The sequence below is a fragment of the Pieris rapae genome, chromosome 10 (genome assembly GCF_905147795.1).
Source record: "Pieris rapae chromosome 10, ilPieRapa1.1, whole genome shotgun sequence".
Classification (NCBI taxonomy): Eukaryota; Metazoa; Arthropoda; class Insecta; order Lepidoptera; family Pieridae; genus Pieris; species Pieris rapae.
The window spans coordinates 5,229,148-5,248,686 of record NC_059518.1 but is presented as its reverse complement, the minus strand read 5'-3'; the positions used below and the strand labels follow the sequence as shown (position 1 = coordinate 5,248,686).

The 19,539-nt window shown below is 30.6% G+C and overlaps 3 protein-coding genes across 5 annotated transcripts; all 3 read right to left on the bottom strand.

The window, feature by feature from the left end:
* Positions 1–608: 608 nt before the first annotated feature.
* On the bottom strand, positions 609–6,206 carry LOC110991299 (probable uridine nucleosidase 2). Of its 2 annotated transcripts, none has more exons than XM_022256617.2 (8): positions 6,061–6,206; positions 5,321–5,413; positions 5,055–5,154; positions 4,519–4,687; positions 4,030–4,146; positions 3,467–3,603; positions 2,345–2,531; positions 609–1,665 (listed from the first exon to the last, which is right to left on the bottom strand). In XM_022256617.2, coding segments are annotated over exons 1-8 (936 nt in total). In that variant the 5' UTR covers positions 6,063–6,206; the 3' UTR covers positions 609–1,534. The 2 variants fall into 2 exon arrangements, with proteins under 2 accessions (XP_022112309.2, XP_022112307.2); XM_022256615.2 differs by lacking the exon at positions 6,061–6,206 and adding an exon at positions 5,726–5,876.
* Positions 6,207–7,190: 984 nt separating this feature from the next.
* On the bottom strand, positions 7,191–10,691 carry LOC111004479 (uncharacterized protein C1683.06c-like). The gene is made up of 8 exons (XM_022275518.2): positions 10,675–10,691; positions 10,430–10,534; positions 10,109–10,208; positions 9,484–9,652; positions 9,098–9,214; positions 8,512–8,648; positions 8,087–8,273; positions 7,191–7,727 (listed from the first exon to the last, which is right to left on the bottom strand). Exons 1-8 carry the CDS (start codon positions 10,689–10,691, stop codon positions 7,486–7,488), a joined length of 1,074 nt encoding a protein of 357 aa, XP_022131210.2. The 3' UTR covers positions 7,191–7,485.
* Positions 10,692–12,048: 1,357 nt separating this feature from the next.
* On the bottom strand, positions 12,049–18,618 carry LOC110991279 (probable uridine nucleosidase 2). Of its 2 annotated transcripts, none has more exons than XM_045629711.1 (8): positions 18,596–18,618; positions 16,822–16,926; positions 16,550–16,649; positions 16,152–16,320; positions 15,090–15,206; positions 14,376–14,512; positions 13,233–13,419; positions 12,049–12,289 (listed from the first exon to the last, which is right to left on the bottom strand). In XM_045629711.1, the coding sequence occupies exons 1-8, from the start codon at positions 18,601–18,603 to the stop codon at positions 12,144–12,146; spliced, it is 969 nt and encodes a 322-aa protein (XP_045485667.1). In that variant the 5' UTR covers positions 18,604–18,618; the 3' UTR covers positions 12,049–12,143. The 2 variants fall into 2 exon arrangements, with proteins under 2 accessions (XP_045485667.1, XP_022112284.2); XM_022256592.2 differs by lacking the exon at positions 18,596–18,618 and adding an exon at positions 17,036–17,362.
* Positions 18,619–19,539: the final 921 nt, after the last annotated feature.

Below are 19,539 nucleotides of genomic sequence, written 5' to 3'. Positions count from 1 at the left end.
TTCGTGGTCAGAGACATCTGTGCAATTATGTCGCAACTACTATCTAAGCTAACTGGGTTTGATTTATCAAACTTCATGTAAGTTACACTAGATGTCGCTCTTTTAAGTGAATTGTGTATTTAGCAATAGTATCTATTTTAATATATATTGTTTTATTATAGTGACAATGCCATCTTCTGGATATTTCGGGACCTGGCTTATTAACTTTAAATTATAAAATTATATCTTTCTTTAAGCTCTATGAGTATATCTCTAGTAGGTATAAATTTTAATATTAGTTAAATAGACACGTTAACTTTTATTAACTTACAAAATCCATCAACCATGTGAAAAGAAAGCTCAAGGTAGGCAGGTTTAGGAATCAAAATTCCTTTTAAAAGATTTGAATTTTGATATAAAATTTGATGCCATGTACCTGTAACTAACCATAAAATACACGCAAAATTTTAGTTTTTGAATAATAAAGCTCTTACGCCTTCGTTGGAAGTCGATATTTTTAACAAACCTAAAATTTTAAATGTAGTTTTGAAGCTTAGGAAAAATTGTCTTCCTTCATAAGACATTCTTAGAATCATAAAAGTAACATCACACAATTAAAAAACGATACATTACATGAACTATTTATTTAGTCACAAATCACTCCACTAATCTAAATTATTACCCTGGCAGTAACAATCACATCTGAACCAACTAGAACCGGACGAATTACAACGATATGGCCCCTTTGCTTCCGCTTCGCAGGCTTGCTGGCAGCTTACTCCAAAACCACTGCGGGCAGTGGTATAGTAATCAGCAGACACGCTCATAGTAAGAATTAATATTATGAGGCAAAACAATGACACCTTCATGGCTGCGTCTGACTGCGGAGTTCTCGCCGAAGTTGCGTCGCAAATATATAAACGATGTTTTATGTATGTTGTTTTGTCTAAGAGCTTGTTAAGGAATATACCCCTACATAAGATCTTTCATTTTGATATTAATATTAAATAACAGGTGATTTTTTATTGCAGTCCTTATATAAGTTACCCGCTTCTTTTTAATATTATATCACGTTTATCAAACGGCTCAGTAGGTACATTAATTATCAAATATATTCATACCTGTTCGATTTAAAGTGTAAGTTATGGTTATTTATCAGCTGTTTATGTCTTGCTTGTATGTCATATTAGTAAAAACATTTATATGATAACCTCCTATAGATAGCATTTGTAAAGGTCAGTGGATCTTATACTATGTGGGAACCAGTTTCATCTCTTCTGAGTATGTCATGTGAATATAGTATAATTTTCCTTATAGTTTTGCCAGATGGAATTTTTATTTTAAAAACGTATATATAAATTTTAGAGGTACATATTTAATACTTCTGCTCACATTTTAGCTTTAGAAAATAAGTATTAGTTACGTAAGTTTAGTATGTAGATTTATATTTTTGTGAGCTTTTCAGAAAGCTTAAATAGAGGTTTCGAATTATAGCAAGGAAAAGCGAAAACGCAGGTGTAATAAAAGAAACTACTTAATTTCAAATTTTAACATTTTATTTAACATCAGAACTAAATAAATCAATTAAAAATTGTTTATATTCTTCCATTTTGATCGAATAAATAACTCTTACATTTGCGTCGTCCTTTTCAACAAATGTATTTGTATTCTGGCCCCTTTTATCACCTGAAAGAAAATATAAACAAAGATTTTAGTTTCAGATTTCCATAATAAACAATATTTCAGAGAAGTTCGTTTTACTTACACAAAAAATTTAAATAATAAAAAAATCATAACAAATTAAATACGTCTTAGCAGGTGTAACTTTAAGTTTATTGAAGTTGTTGTAATTGATAAACTTTTGTTTAGACAGTTCTTGTTAAATAAAATAATATTATTCTTATAGCAATTTGAATTTGTAATTAGACCCTTTTAATTTTCATCGCGAATATTATTTTGCTGTAAAATGCTGCCAATATTTGACTACAGAAGTCAAATATTGGCCCTTAATTCAATGAATGGACTATTTAACTAGTTTAGTTAATTATATTAAATTTATTATGACATAGAACGGTTAAGAAAAAGCAAGAATACTCAGCCAGGTACTTCTACTTGTAATATCATACAAAGGACTGGGGGAACAAATTTCTGAGCTTTAGAATATTGAAGTGGTTTTTTTTACTGATGATAATTCAAAGTATGTCTATTTTGACATTTTTCCCCAGAAAATTTTTTGCAATAATATGATCTGACAGCCCTAAATAAAACCTGTTAACATACACATGGGTTTTTTCTTTCACCTGATTGAGTACAGTATGCTAATAATAATAATGATGATAAAAGTATTTATTGGATATCAACATACCACAAAGAACAATATCATTTTTGGCATATTTATACTCTTCAACTAATTCTGGCCGAACAACAAGTGCTACCACAGCAGGATCAAGAGACTGCCATCTATCGCTTTTAGGAAGAGTTATTCTTTCATATAAATTCTGGGTCCTGACTATATCTGAGTCTATTACACCAAATACCTCTTCTCTCCATTGCTGTTAGTACAAATCAAGGTGAATTACAAAGCCTATTAAGAAGGCCTTATCAAGAACAAGCAATGATTCATAAGCTATTATAGGGAAAACTAAAAATGTTTGTATGAAATATATCCGCGGACATCAGTCAATAAGGAATAAGAATAACATGATTCACATTTGCATGAGCAGTGTTGGCCTAGTGGCTTCAGCGTGCGACTCTCATACCTGAGGTCGTAGGTTCGATCCCCGGTTGTGCACCAATGGAATTTCTTTCTATGTGCGCATTCAACATTTGCTCGAACGGTGAAGGAAAACATCGTGAGGAAACCGACATGTCTTAGACTCAAAAAACTCGACGACGTGTGTCAGGCACTGGAGGCTGATCACCTACTTGCCTATTGGATTTAAAATGATAATGAAACAGATTCAGAAATCTGAGGCCAAGACCTAAAGAGGTTGTAGCGCCACTGATTTATTTTTGACTCACATCTATATCCTTAATAAGGTTGATTTTTTCTTAAATAATTCTAAATAACAAAGACACTGGAACGATAGCCTTTAATCTAAGTCTTATTTAACATAACATCAAGTTCAAACATCGATTGAGGCACCAAGGATTGATCAGCTATTATGGACAAAAATCTGAAGTATACATGCATATTATGGCGCATATGCATACATGATGCATGAACGAAATAAGAATGAAAGATAAGAACGAAAGAATGAAATAATATTCATTCAACCTTAGCCATCGGGGCCTTAGAGCTAGTCTTTAGGAGGGAAGAAGCGCACAAAATCATGCCCCACTGGATTGTTTTATAGAACAGGGGGCAAACGGGCAGGAGTCTCACCTGATGTTAAGTCATACCGCACTGGACTCAATGCCAGAGGGCTCGCGAGTGCGTTGCCGGCCTTTTTTTATGAATATTTTTTAAACTATTTTACGTAATTACCCGTGATAGATTTAAATGCGTCATAACTTGTGAAAAGGGCAGAATAGTGACTTTCTCTGGAGTCGCATGTTTAGCTACTATGTGGTAGGCTTCCACATCCATGTGAGCGTTGAATTCTGCGTCGGGAACTTCATCATCTGATATAGAAACAATATTAAATATTTTCAATAAACAATTTTTTTTATTGAAATCTCACAATACTATTAAGTGTTTCATGTTATTTGTATAATTTAAATAATTGTGGGACATACTGTGAAGACAATTTTTTTTATGCTTGTATCAAAGGCGGTTTATGTTTTAAACTTCTGATAAGTTATCTTATTTTAGGTTATATATAAATAATATGTCATCTATAAACTAAAAAAAATTGTTTATTTATTTGAGGTTTGGAAATATCATATAAAATTGTATATTTTGACCCGACAGTAAATTCACATAAGTAAGAACATCAACAATTCCTTCAAACAAATTTAAATTTAATTACATAAACAACACATCATCAGAATTTCATTTTATATAGAAGTTTATTTTTATATAGCATATGTGACATTAGAGTTACTTACTATGTATATGTCCAGCACCAACATACAAATGCTTTATCCGTCCCAAGAAATTAGGATCCAAGGTAATTGCTAAAGCAATATTTGTTAATGCTCCTAATGTTATTACTGTCAGCTGTCCTATAATTTCAATACAACATATTAAATATTAGTTGCATCTGGTATTATAATTTTTAATTTTGCTGTTTCTAGCTAATACTAGGTTGTTTACCAATGAAAAAAAAATTTTTTAAGAAACAGATCTTTGGTAACGAACCATATAGAGATGTAGCACCACTGGATGTGTTACTTCATAATAAATATGAAGAACAAATATGAGACTCCTATTTTGGTAATGCAGTATATCAGTTAAATGCTTTATGCTAAAATATTAAATCTGTATAACTTGTTTATACTGCATATGAAAGCATTCCGCATATTTGAATTAAGTCATAAAAATTTCATCAAAAACAATATTGCACAAGAGTTAAACTTATATTTCTGTGTGTGCACCTTTATGAGTTTTCGAAAGTTCTATTAACGCAACAACAGCAGCTTGTTTTGCTGATGGTACTAAATCAGTATGGACCTCGTCTAAGTCTCCCAGGCCATCAAGACCAAAATAGTCTCCAGCATATGGTGTGGTGACTAGAGAGGATGTGGATCCTCTAAAAATAGGCACCTAAAAATATTAAATTTTTAATTATTAGTTATCTAACACTGAATTTCATCGAGAATATAATCAAATAGCTTAGCAAATAAAGAAAAACCGGAAGGAATGTGCCTAGCCTAATTGTAAAAAAAAACATGGTTTACTCTCGGTGTTATTTATAAAATGACTGGGTTTAATTAAAATTTGTATTAAAATTAAAAAAAAGCTTATGTTACATTCTTCTAAATTGTGCAGAATCTTAAATCTGCTATATAATAACACAGAAAATCCAAGTTTATTTTAACAGTAAACCAACAATCAACTGTAGTGTTTTGAACTACTTTTATTTATAATTTTGTGTTATTTGTAGCAAAATGTATGTATGTTAAAAGCTTACATCTTGTCGTTTAGCAACTTTCAAAATCCTCTGATTGTTGACATAAACATTGTTTTCATTTGTATTTCCATTCCCAGTTGTTAAACCTACCAATTTAGGCCTGTAATATAAACACAATTGACTGTAATTATAATTTTGTTTTAGTTCTACACCTGTTCCAGTTTTTTTATTGCCAATGAATCTGGGGTCATATACTAACCCAAGGATGTGTTTGGTAGTAGTTTAATATTCTTTTTATATTCTATAGGAAGCAAAAGAAGATTTACCCATCATAGTGCTTCTCATTTAATAAGGCCAAGAAAATAGCCATTGCATCATCTGCTCCGGCATCATTGTCGATCAATATTTTAGAATCACACCTGAAAAAAAGGGGCAAGGGGTATTAAAATACAACGTTTTTTATTACAAGGTACAATAATCAATACTCACAATTATCAATACTCACAATCATCATCTTCAAATAAATAAAATAATAATAGTATATATATAAGTCATTAAAGTTTTGTTTAAATTAAGTATTTATCTCCAACTCTGTTGTGGTTTAGCCCATGAGATTATTGTTTGTATGTTGGTTTAATATCAATTGAGCAGTGTACTACATAGTTATTAATTAATGAAAACTAATTTCTTCTAAAATACAGTATGATCACAAATATAATTATGGAACTTACTTCACACAGTATGACACTGAATTTAAAATAAAAGCCAAACCTATTATAATTATCATTTTTTTTATCGCGTTATCAAATGCACGACATGTTTCTCAAACGGACATGAGACAACAGATAAATATTACATGTTGTGATTACATTAAGATTTAGGATGATTACAAACATGACAACAAAAATCTACAATTACTTGTTCTAGTAGTTAGTCCTCTCTATATAATAGGTATATATTATATAAGCTTTGTTTAATGTGGAAAATGTTATAATATATAAATCTATCACGTTTAACTTTAATTTAATTTGTAATCACACTTTGATTATTGTAAACTACTACTCACATATTATTATGTTATAAATTTTCTTCTTTTCATCTTTTATTCTAAATTAATTAGTGAAGTTAAATAAGGTAATAGAAAGTTAGTGTTTTTTGTAGACTTTTTAATATTTAAAAGTAAATACAAAATAGTTCTAATTATTCTTAATTTTTATACTTGGCAAATGTTTTTAAATATCATTGTTGAATTGATAAAAGATAAACATTTTTATTTTCGCCCAAAGAGCAGGCTGAAGTCTTTCGACCATAATATGACACCGCCTAGCCGCCAATATATTCTTTTCCAAGTTTTTGTGCCTTTTTTCTTACCACAGATCAATATTAGTTCTAGTGAAGAAGAACAATTTTATTAAAGTACACTAATTAAATTAATATATTAATATCACAAGTCAAAAGCGTCAATATAGCACAGTAAGAGATTATACAGTAAAATTTGCGTGTTTTTGCAGTAGCTCTCTTTTCGGAAAGAACTATTTACTTTATTTCAAACAGTGAACTTTGATAATGAATCGGGCGATTGAAAAGAAACAGCTACACGATTTAGAGATTTTCATTTCACAAGTCACAAATTCATACACAGTTTTACTATTCAAGATAAACCTGAAGTCCCTTAATAAAAATAGTAAAAAAGTTATTTTTACATGAGTTAAGTACACAGTGTAACTTTATATTCTAATAAATGTAATAAAAAGTCACTATTAGAATAAAATAAAATGTCTATAGATAATAACAAGAAAAAAACCAATAAAAGTTTGCTAATGTTGAATAATTGTAACTAACAATATGGCAGATATTTATTCAGGTAATTCAACAATCAGGTAATATTTATCTGGATATAGCTGATTGCTTCTTTTGTAGAGCCCTTTCTCATTTTCGCAGATATTGCCAGTGTTGGCATTGGCTGATACGCAATCTGACGGACTGTTCAAGACTGAGGTACTGGGAGTAACGGCAAACAAAATTGTATGAGAGCTAACGTTGCGTCACAGGACGATTGCCATGCGTGGGACACGCCTCGTGCATACTCTCCCTAGTCCCTACCCATGTACTGACAATTCAGGGCAAAAGAGTACACAGATGTTTCAACAATTTTTTTTTTATATTTTAGACAACAGGTTTTTAAATACCGTTATGTATCTGGGAAAAAGAAAGCAAACCTCAATGTGTTTATTTATTTATTTAAAAGAAAGATTTTTAAAGGTAGCTGGCACTCTGGTATGTTGAAACAATAAAAATAAACCTTGCATATAATTTTACTTTGAATTTACATTGTACCTAGTCGGCGAATAGGTATGCTTAAATAATTAAAATCTGTTATTATTTTCCAACTAAAATCAATGTAGATGTATACTAAGCTAGATGAATATTTTATTATTGGGCAATATGTATGGCAGTTTACGATAGGAATTTACGGTTTAAATATTATTATTTATATATTATTAGAATCGTCTACAGTGTCGTTATTGTCTTCATTATCGTTATCATCACTTTCATTACCATTGCTAGTATCATTAATATTTGTATTGTCCTTATCATTATTTTGATCATTTATACTGGCGGAGAAAATTTTTATCAGAAAATGTTGATAAACATTCTTGTCAGCTGAAATTATAACTCTTGCGTTTGGATATTTTGATTTAAAATTATAAGTCGTCCTGCCACGTAATTTACCTGAAAAAAAAGGTATGTAATGTATTTAATATATTATATATGAAATAATACTAGATATTAAATTTAATAGCTATAATTTTATGCAAGACATATTTTTTATGTCACAATAATATTAGAAAGTGGTTAAAAGATATTGTCTTCAATAAGTATAAAAAAAAGTAGCCGCCCATGGTCCATGTACCCTACAGTTTCTCCGCAGTATATAATATAATATATAATTATTATATATATTTTGGACTATTATACACAAATGTATGTTCCTCCAATTAGCAATATTCGCCAAATAATGAAAATCTTTTCAACTAAATAAAATTCATTAAACAAATATAATTAATATTTTTTGTAATAAAACTACTCACCACACAAGAAAATAGATGTATTTGTTAATTTCTTTTCTAGAACCAGTGATGGTTCTAGTACTATAGCCATTGCGGAAGGATCTAATGGCCTCCAGTCCTCCGTTAAACCCATTGATATTCGCTCAAACGCATTTAAGGAACGTACTATATCTGTGTTTATTACTCCAAAAACATCCCGACGCCATTCCTAATGATAACATTCTTTTGTTATGTCAAATTGAGAGTATGAAGTGATTCAGGAACGGGACAAGAACTATATTATCCTAATAAAGGGTCAAGTCGAGTTCAGTATTCTCCCGTAGGTGTGGTAAAATACAACATACTTAGCGTTATATCTCGTCTCTGAATTTTAGGATTAGCGATTTACTTGTATATCGAGTTTTATCGCCACTGAATTATTGTAAAAAGTATAAGTGCAGTAATACCTTTCCCAAGTTTAAATATTGTTTGACCTGAGTTGAAGGAATAATAGTAACTTTTTCAGCTGAACCATTTTCGATCATGATATAGTATGCTTCTACGTCCATTTTTATGTTAAACTCAATTTTGTTTAACCCTTGACCTGAAAAATATATTATTCATAAATTTGACTGCGGCAATTTTTTGGGTAATTTTTAATAAATTGGTTAGAACCAGTGAATCCTGAATGGAAAGATTTCTATTCGATTTCTACATACAGATAATAGTACCCATGTATGCTTATTATATTCTTAATTATTAAAAGCATTTAGAAAATATTAACGTTTACTGCTTCAGAATTTATTATTATCACCCTAATGATTTCCAGAGCTAGCAATGATGTTTTCAAAATTCTGTTTGTTGAATGTTGACTTGACTACGAATAAACCATTTATAATGTTTATGTAGTCTAAGCGCAAAATATTTTGTCTATAATATCAATCAAATCATATAAAAATATGATTTGATTGATATTTTTTGTCTTGAATATACTCTTATTTATAAAATGTAAATACGTTTTATAGCTCTTTTAACGAAAGAATATGTACTTACTGTTAATATAACTAGCCGCGACATAGATTTGAGATATTCGGGCTATAATTTCTGGATCCAATTTTATCGCGAGAGCTACATTCGTCAAGGGTCCCAAAGTAACTATTGTTAGTGCGTCTGAAAATACGTAAAAGATTAATAAGCATTATACAAGAATGTGTAATATTTACTTCCAGTCTACGCTACGACAATAATATTTGGCTCATCATCAGTCGATAATATATTTTGTTGCTCCTATACAAACTGGATGGCATGAAAGATTACATTATTATAATTTATTTATTAAGATTACATTAATATAACAAAGGTTTTTAATCTACGAAAATGTTTCCATAGAAACAGATAAGACATCTTGATAAATAGTTATGTATAAACGATTTCTATACCTTGGTATTTCTGGGATAGATTAATTAATGCTATTGCAGCAACATCAGTTTGGGCTTCGATAGGTTTGAAAAGCGTTGTTTCGTTGTCTCCAAGGCCATCACGTCCAAAGTAGTAGTCAGAGAGAGCGTTCTTTATAATAGCTGTTTTAGATCCACGATATATTGGTATCTTTAAAACAAATAATTAAACGTTATTTACAAGGATATTTATCATCATATCGTAAATATTTAACATTGCATTGTAGTGCATTCAATGGCTAAATTATTACCTCTACACACACACAACACTCTGTGTCTCTGTACATTATCTCCAATATTATCTTAAACATCTCATCTAAAAAGATACTTTAAAAATGTTTATATAATAGGAGGCAAATGAGCCTACGGGCCTAAAAAGGGCAGTCATCGCAGCCCATAGACACTCATTTTTAGTGGGTGCGATGCCAGCCTTTGAGGGAGAAGTACGCTCGAATTTAGAATAGTTGTAGGTCGTATCTATTATGGACGACCCCCGGGAGTCGATTCCACAGTTCGCTTGTTCACAATAGAAAATGCCTTGTGAAACGGACTGTGGAAGATTTCCAGCCATCAAGGTGCCATCATAACAAATAAGAAGTTTACTTACGTCTCGCCTGCCAGCAATACTCAAAATTCTTTGTGTATTATTAAACACTTGTGGCTCATCAACATTCCCATGAACAGTAGTTATTGCAACTACATTTGGCCTGAAAATTATTCATCATCATTCTGTTGATTTTAATTAGAAAATAATTATAATTTTCTATTGTCTCGTTTTAATTCGTTAATTCGAATTAAAACTAAAATTAAATAGTTTAAGAATTTAAAAGGACACATGAAGCGTGTTCATAGGGTCAAAACAGAATGTTAGCAAGAGATGTTGTTAAAGTATTTTCTTAGAGAGTTTTTTCGCCTTATTCGTACTTACCCATTAAAATATTTTTCATTTAAAAGTGCCATAAAAATGGCCATTGCATCGTCAGCACCACCGTCGTGATCAATCACTATTTTTGGTCCAAATCCACTTACTACACTAGAAATAATAAATACAGATACTTCCTAAACGTTACACTTAAAATTTTCAAAGAATTTTATAGTATTTTATCCATTTTTGCTTTGTAATATGATTCAATTTAAGAGAAACTAAATATATATATATACTATTATAATTACCTAAGAAACCCAGACATACTATATAGATATAAGACAGATATAATTTTCTTCATGCTCGTATCGTTTTCTTTCACCCACCGCGGTTATTAGAGTAACTGGTCTAATATAAATATCGCATTCTTTGAATTCAACATTTGTTTAACTGCAACAAAATTACATTTTTATGTGAAACCATTATAGATAAAATATAAATACGATTTTAATGATCGAGCAATTTGGAACAATTAAGTTATAATAACAAATTGTCATATTAGACCAGTGCCGAAGCCTTCAAAAATAGTAAAAAACGAAATAAAATTACAGTAGGATGAAACCCATTAGATATGCAGGGGAATATGATCAAAATGAAAGGAAAAATAAATTACGGTCGATCCGAGTTCGGGAAGTGGGAGGGGGGTGACTTTTAAGGGGGGAAAATTGTTTATCTTGATTTCCGGCGAAACTACCAGTCCTATGGAAAAAAGTTAAATGGCAAAGTTGTAGGTCATAAAAAGATCTACAACTTTGGTATTTACAATTTTTTCACATAACCTCAAAATTTAGGTGAAAAATTCAAAAAACCAAGTTTTTAGTTTTTTATTTATATCTTTTTTAAAACGTTTTTTTTTTCTACGAAATTTGGTGAAAACTTACCTTATTATGTCCCAAATATACTGTAATTTATTTGATTAAAAATATTTATTTTTTCGCCTCATTTTAACTTAATATCAAAAAAGCACCCTAATTTTCAATCGAAAATTCTGACGTCAAAATTTCAGCTTTTTTCAAAAAGTTTGGGGGCTTTTTGTTCGTTGAAATATCTACTTTCTGATGGTGTAAAAAAAATATACATTACTATAGGAAATATTATTAGAAAATGCAAAAAATTGAAAAAACCTCAAATTCGAAAATTTTCTTTTAATTATGTACAATTTTGAGGTATTTATTAAAATTTACACTTTAATTACTCAAAAAACGTAAGATTTCATGCTTCATTGATAAACGAAAAAATTCCAAATTAAAATATACTTCTATAATTAACAAACAAATAAGTTAATAAAGTTAATATTTAATAAGACATATACAATATTTTGAAAAAGTTGTAGCATCTTCTGTAAATAATATTTGTAGATGCCTATTTATTGCTGTTTTAAGATAATTTATATACCTGAGTGACCTTCGGTGTGCCTTTAAGGGAGTACGCTCGAATTTTGAACTGTTGGAGGTCGTATCTCTCAGGGAAGATCCCCGCCGGTAGTCGATGCCACACTTCGCTACTCGTGTCCACGGCCTACTTGTTTAGGAAAAAAAGACAGACCTCAGAGATCCACCTTAATAAATTGTAGCATCAGTTTTTTTAAGTAACGAACATAGCTTTGGAATAAAACAATCGTATCGTTGTATGTTGTGGTTTATATTTCGGATTTTCATATATTTTTAAAAATATACTAACAATTTTATTTACAGATTAAATTAATAAATCTCTCATCTCAATCTCTTAATCCTAAATCTTGTACTGGAGTGGAGAATACTGTATATAAAAATATCATATATTCTATTTTGTTGATTTGCACTACTACTCTTGCGTTTGGGTTTTCCGAAATGAAGTCGTGTGGAGTAACGCCTCTTTCTGTACCTGAAACAGATATTAACAAATATTTGTCAATGCCTGCTATTTAAAATTGGTTATATTTTGCGTGGTGGGGTAAAATTCACGTACCTATGTGACTTATAAACATTTAACTTATAAATTTGTTGCCTACATAAACTGCGGAACATTATAACAAAAACAGATTTAAAGTTTTAAAATAGGCTTAGTTACAAATTTATTTGTTAACATCATTTAAAAGGATGCAATAGTTAACAATTTATAATCGTTTTACGTCTCCTTAAATAACTTTATTGCATTATCTTAATTTACATAAATCTCCTGTCACGATGTTTGTCCGCGATGGACTCGTAAACTACTAAACCGATTTTAAATTAAATTGGCACACCGTGATCAGTCTGGTCCAACTTAAGAGTAGGATAGCTCAGATCTTTAGTTATAGTCGCAATTTTATTTTATTGCAAATTATTTGTCAAACTCCAAAACATTCTAACAGATTTCGATACTTTTCGACTGGATTGAGTAAGTAATCTATAGATGGTAAACCGACAAACGTGTCATATAAGCTACAATTCAATATCATGATTACCACGTGTTATTGAGGCTAAAGTATAAATTAAATTTATTTTGTGAAACGAATAAGAAACGAAGTTCGCGGGGGCAGCTAGTATATTATGAATTTATCACCTTATATACGTAATAAATACTAAATTATACATAAGAGAGGGTCTTATTTCAGGGTGATAAGAGTCAATACTTTCCGCTAACTGTATGTATAAAGAAAATGTATTAAATTTGATATACCGCAATCATTATTAGCAGTAACGGTAAGATTCAGAAATAAGTTTAAGCGAGAATTATGACTCATAATGTTTTGTTAATACCTCACAAAGGTCACAAATACCGAATTATTATTATATTTAAAATATTATAAATAACATTAATAAGCCAATTAATAAGCCATATTTACCACATAAAATAATAGTGTTTAAAGATAATTTAAACTCATCGACTAAGCTCTCACGAAGCGCCACCGCCATTACAGCTGGATCTAAATTAGCCCAATAATTAACAGCGGCAATAGATTTTCGTTCGAATTTTATCATATAACTTGAAACAGCTGTTGGTATCTTTCCAAGAACATTGATCCGCCAATTCTGAAATAATAATAATAATTTAATGACTTTCAAATTCATATATTAATAAAGCGCGCCATTTTAAAAAACCTAAGTAATATTTCATTTAATATTGTAATTAAAGAATGTTCTTAGATAACCGTACGTCATCATTAGTTTTCTTGTTATTATCTTCTATTACGTAAATTATAAAAGAAATTTAATTAGACAGAAATAATGTAACAAGTACCTACATATTATAAACTTTAGTTAAAAACTTATACGCGTTATAATATTTTCGGGTCGTTATAGATAAAAATTCTTGTGTTACATGTAATAAATATAATTTTATGTTATGTTAAGTCGGTCGATGAACCTTAGTTTTAGATAAAACGTTATTGTATTGATATACTTAAATTTCTAATTTTCGAGTTTGATGAGAGTCGTAAAATTAACTTACATTTTGATACCATATTTTGGGTTATTTTACATATTTGGTAAAAAGGGTTTAAGTAATCGCATTGAAACATGCGAACTGAAAGAAAAGACAACAGAGGTTGAAAGTAATATTCACTACTATTTTAAAATTAGTTAAATAGTACAAAGTTTTCGCCCATAAATGGAGACTCAAACGAAAACGTCATCGCAAAATTGCAATATGTACAATCTCGTTCATGAACTTATTAGCTACTTACGTACTTAAGTACATACGTAATTCTTTCTAAATTAATTATAACTAAGCCCCAATATATGACCATGTACCAGTACAACACGCATACACAACAGATTAGCCATCTAAAGTTCTAATATGTAACTCCCAAACTATACATCAACCTATAGGGTGCATTTCTCTCGATCTCCCTTTCTCACTCTCTCTCAATCGGTCTTAATAATCCCTTTACTCCCACAAAAACACTGTACATATTCGTGACACTCCGTATAAAAATTACCCTCATGCGCCTAAAAAAGTTTCACTCCAAAAATACTGCATTAATTACCTTTTCAATTTGAACATGGGTTAATATAGGTGAAAAGGGGACTACTGTGACTTGGCTGGGGTAACTGTGGTTGGCTACGATGTGGTATGCTTCTGGATCCATGGCTGCGTTAAACTCAGGCTCTTTGTATTTCGCACCTAGTACAAAAAAAATGACTAATGATTAACTACATACATAGTTTAGTATATATTGTTTCTCGGCATTGTGAACCGCGTTCATTGAATTGTCAATGTCATTTTTGAAACATAACTAAGGACGATGGCATGTGAGTGGAAGTGCCTTAGAAGATGTGACGGAACTTGCATAATGTCTTTTAGTTAATTTAAAAGTTGCTTACTTGTAAACTCTTGGGCCAAACGAAATATAAAACTCACGGATTCACAATAGAACAGGCAATACAAGAATTACACAATCTTTAGTTTTTTACACTTTTCAATATATTTCAGGCCATTAGTTAAACGGCGCCGTTTAGTTGAAAGGCTAGGCTGTTAATTGAACGGCTAATTAAGCTATTTGGCTGCGACATATTATACTTATTACATATTATACGTACGTATACGTATAAACTCAGTGTCATAATACTACTCCTTATATAACAAAACAGTAACATATTAAAGTGTGAATACAAACCCAGTCAACATGTTAAGTGTCTGTTCTTCATGATATAAGAATTAAATAAAAAAGGCGGCATCGGCACCTTTTGATTTTACTTACCGTGAATATGCCCTGCACCGACATACAATTGTCCTATTCTTGAAATAAACCCTGGATCCAGTTTCATTGCCAGTCCAATATTGGTTAATGATCCGATTGCTACGACTATTAGTTTGTCTAGAAATAAAAAGAATTTTATTGATTTATTTATTCACACTTCGTTGCTAGAAAGAAACACAAATAACACAATACATAAAAAATACAAGGGATGCAACGGGCGGCCTTATCGCTAACAAGCGATCTCTTCCAGGCAAGCCTAGTAAGAAAAGAAAACAATAAATAAAAATGATGAGTGCAAGAAGTGCATAACCAAAACTTAAATAAAAAAAATATATATTCATATTAATCTATAGAACCTTAATCTTGAGAAAATTAAAAAAACAATATTAATAACTAACTAAAACTAATCTAAAAAAAATTGATATTTATTTAGGAGTAACTTTTCTGTCTAATTTAAACTTTGATAGCAACAATATATTATTATCGAACAGTGATGATATAGAAGTTGTAACCTCTATTACTTCATTTTTATAAAAATCTCTTTTGTGTGTATATTGGTTACGTTTGCGAATCTTACATCTAATTTTCATTCCCCTTAATGTTAAGGGTGGTCCGGTATATGCCTAATTTTTTTTAAGACATTTGTTTCTGTTTTTTTTTATGATATATCATACAACCCTTAATTTCCCCCCTCTGCGATCAACATCTATTTTGTATTATATACTAACCCATATTAGATATTTTTATTAAACTAAAAACATGTTTCCTATTAATAATAAAAGCTATATCATGGAAGTTTAAAAAATGTGTGAGATGCCTATGAGAACCTATGCATCGAAAAATGAGAGTATAAATTGTTACTTCAATCTATTTCTCTCATTCGTAACGATTATTTCACAACATATCTAGGTATTACATAATAACTAAGAGATTTTGTAATTCTTAATTTAAATAATATTTTTTGTGTACAACAAACTTGAATCGATATTGAATTGGTTGGTAAAATTTAAGTATATATACGTAATAATTAAAACAAAAAAAAAACTTTGAGAAATATCTTACCACCATATAAGTGTGAAAAATGGATAAGAGCCAACGCTGCGTGAATCGGTCTGGCAGGAATTTTATCGTAATCCTCTACTTCATTGTCACCAAGGCCGTCCATTCCAAAAAAGTAGTCAGATTCGATGCCACTGACGAATGGCGATGCGGCACCACGGTAGATTGGGACCTGAAACACAAGACGTTTAAAAATGTATGCCTATTTAAAAATGGAATTCGAAATATTTTAAAGAATACTAAATTTACGAAACATGCTAAAATACAGGAACTGACTTCCTGACAAAGAAGGTTAACAATAAAAAAAATACTAAAGAAGAAAAGGAATTAGAATAGTTTTTAAGTCTAGAAAATTTGAAAAATAAATTTTTGTATGGAAGTGTCAGCAAAACTTTACTTACATCTTTTCTCTCTGCTATGTTTAAGATCCTTTGAGTATTAATGTAGGCTTGGCTTTCATTGACATTACCAAAGACCGTGGTTAAACCTACCACTTGCGGCCTGAAACATTTTTTTTTCAATACGAACACTATTTCTTTTATAAACTTTCTTTTAGTGACAAGAAGGTTAACACCCTATGCCAAACATCGTTGAATCCTTACAATACTGAGCTTCACTGTACGCTCAATACTGCTGGACTTAAATTTTAACTTCTATATATAAAAATACGCACCCGTTCAAATATTTCTCGCAAATGAGTGCCATAAAAATGGCCATTGCGTCATCGGCACCTCCATCTTCGTCTATAACTAGTTTGGGTCGCACAGGTGTCGCTCCACTAGAAATAATGAATTAATTTATAATCACAGATTGTATGCGAACATAATAATATGTAAAGAAAATATTATGGAAACCATTCTACTCATATATATACAGTTAGCACGTACCATTGACTAGCAACCAATAAATAACACAATAATTTGCAATAACTGAACGTCATTTTTTCTTAGCACTGATAAATACGAATGGTGGCGTTCTAATGTTAGATTAATTACTAAACAACTTTATACGAATTAATAATAAATACGGGGAATAATTTCTCCAATAAAAGTCACGAAAATAATGGCACAAATTAATGATAATAGATAAATTTTATATAAAGCGTTGATCGCTTTGCAACTATGAATAAACTGATTTTCTAATTATTTGGTAGATCAGCACGAGTTAAGTGTGACCTATACCTTATATAGTATGGTTCAGTACGAGGAACGAGTTTTACTTATATTTTATATTCAAGTGATAACATTTTTATCCGATTGAAGTCATTGAGATAAACCGAAAATTGATTATTAATATAGAGATGTTACTGACTTGATAACATTACTTTATATATATAAGTAAATTACATCAATAAATAAAATTGAAAACAACTATGGCGTTTTTACGTTCGACTATAGGAATTTCAAATTGTAATTTATTCCCGTTTGCAATAATGGTGTCACTTGAAATTGTACAAATTTAAACAAATGTCGTATTTAATATTTAACTTTTCGAAACTGAAACACACTAAAAGAATGTACAGACAACACATTTTCCCAGTAATCACAAATCAAACATGGCTTCTTTGACGCAATTTCATTATTACAAAATGCTTATCTTGATTGCGAGATAAGATTTACTCGAAACTAAAATTCAAACAAAAATAATGTATAAGCGTAAGATATAATTGCGGGTAATTACGAATCAAACTTGGTGCCAACACAATGTGACATTAGGTAGGTAACATGTTAATCTGATTTCATTATACTCCAAAAGATATCGTAGTTACAAGATAAGATGACTTTAAATTCAGCTCTAGTTTTATACATACATGAGTATGATTCCTCGAATCAACAAAGCTATATCAATATTCTAATCTAATCATCCCATCTGTGAATATATTATACATGAGAAGGCATTCACCTAAACTTGTGAAAACCTAATATCAAATTATATCTATATAAAAAATAAATAGAATATAAAGATAATCCAAATAAAAATAAGAATCAATAAACTGATGATTCAAATAACTACTGATCACTAATTATAATTACATGCGGGACGAAACGCAATAATTATAGAATTTCGTTTCGCACGCAGCACGAATGGATGTTTCAGTTATAATCATTTTATCATTGGTTATAAATATTGTACTACCACTATACATGATCATACGTTTTATTTTCATATCATTATGTAGTTCATACATATTTATGAAATATATTGGGGAAGATCTCGGTATGTAAAATAGTAAATAATTTAGCCTTTCACTACTAGTAGGAAGTAGAATATATTTCTTGTAATTGTATTAATAACGAGGTAATAACGCGATATTTCGACTATATTTACATATAAGTATTAAAAAGGTTAATCTTTTAAAAGGAACTCGAAGTGCACAGTCATATTTGTTATACTTTGTTGGTTTATTAAACTTAAATCTTAAACATAATTATAGCTAAGATACGTACCGTTTCATAAAGTATTTTACTGACAAAACCACGACAATGATTAATAAACTAAGAACACAAACGAAAAACGCCAGTTTTTTATTCATCCAATGCAGCTTGCTCATATGTTTACAATATTCACGGAAACCATGCATTTTACGTAAAATATTGACTTCTCAATTAGTTCTATCGTTCCAGATTATTACTAAATATTCATCGTAAAATACTAAGTTTTACTCACGACTACTTTATCTTACTTCAATAAATATTTAACTAATCTTTGCCATTCGTTCTTTTGACTGCCGTTTGACTCTGTGGTCTATTCGGGTTCGGTCGTGGAACGAGTACTCGAAATATCACGAAACTTGTTTATTACAAATTCTGGTTGTTATAAATACGGGAACTGATTGGTGTGGCCCTCATTCAGGCTGAGCTAAGCTCGCCAAACTATGCTGAGCTGTAAAGGCCCTTAAGGCCACCAACGAGATTCCTTTCAAAAAAAAAAAAATGTGGCCCTCAGTTCGATTGCGCAGTCGAACCAAGCAGAAGCCTTTAAAATGTAGACTCTAATGTCGAAATTAAATGGCTGATGCCAACAAACTCTATGAAAATCTATGACGCCAGTATTGCTGACGTCATTATATGCAACAATTTAATGACGGCTTTAATGGAATCTGGATACGATAATTTCAGGCGTTAACATTGACAGCAGCGGTGGGATCACTTCTCCAAGAGACTTTGGGAGAGCTCCATCCATACGTTAGCCAACGAGTTACATTACACAAATGACATGCAGAAATGGCGCAACTACACTTCGGACCAAGCGAGCTGTTACGCAGAGTACGCTACAACAAGAACGGGTATGTTCTGTCATTAGACGGCTTATTAGAAAAACTGCTTCATAATTCATTACCCAAATATCAGCAGGCCGAGTCGGTTTAGATGTTGTGGTTGGCTGAGTAACC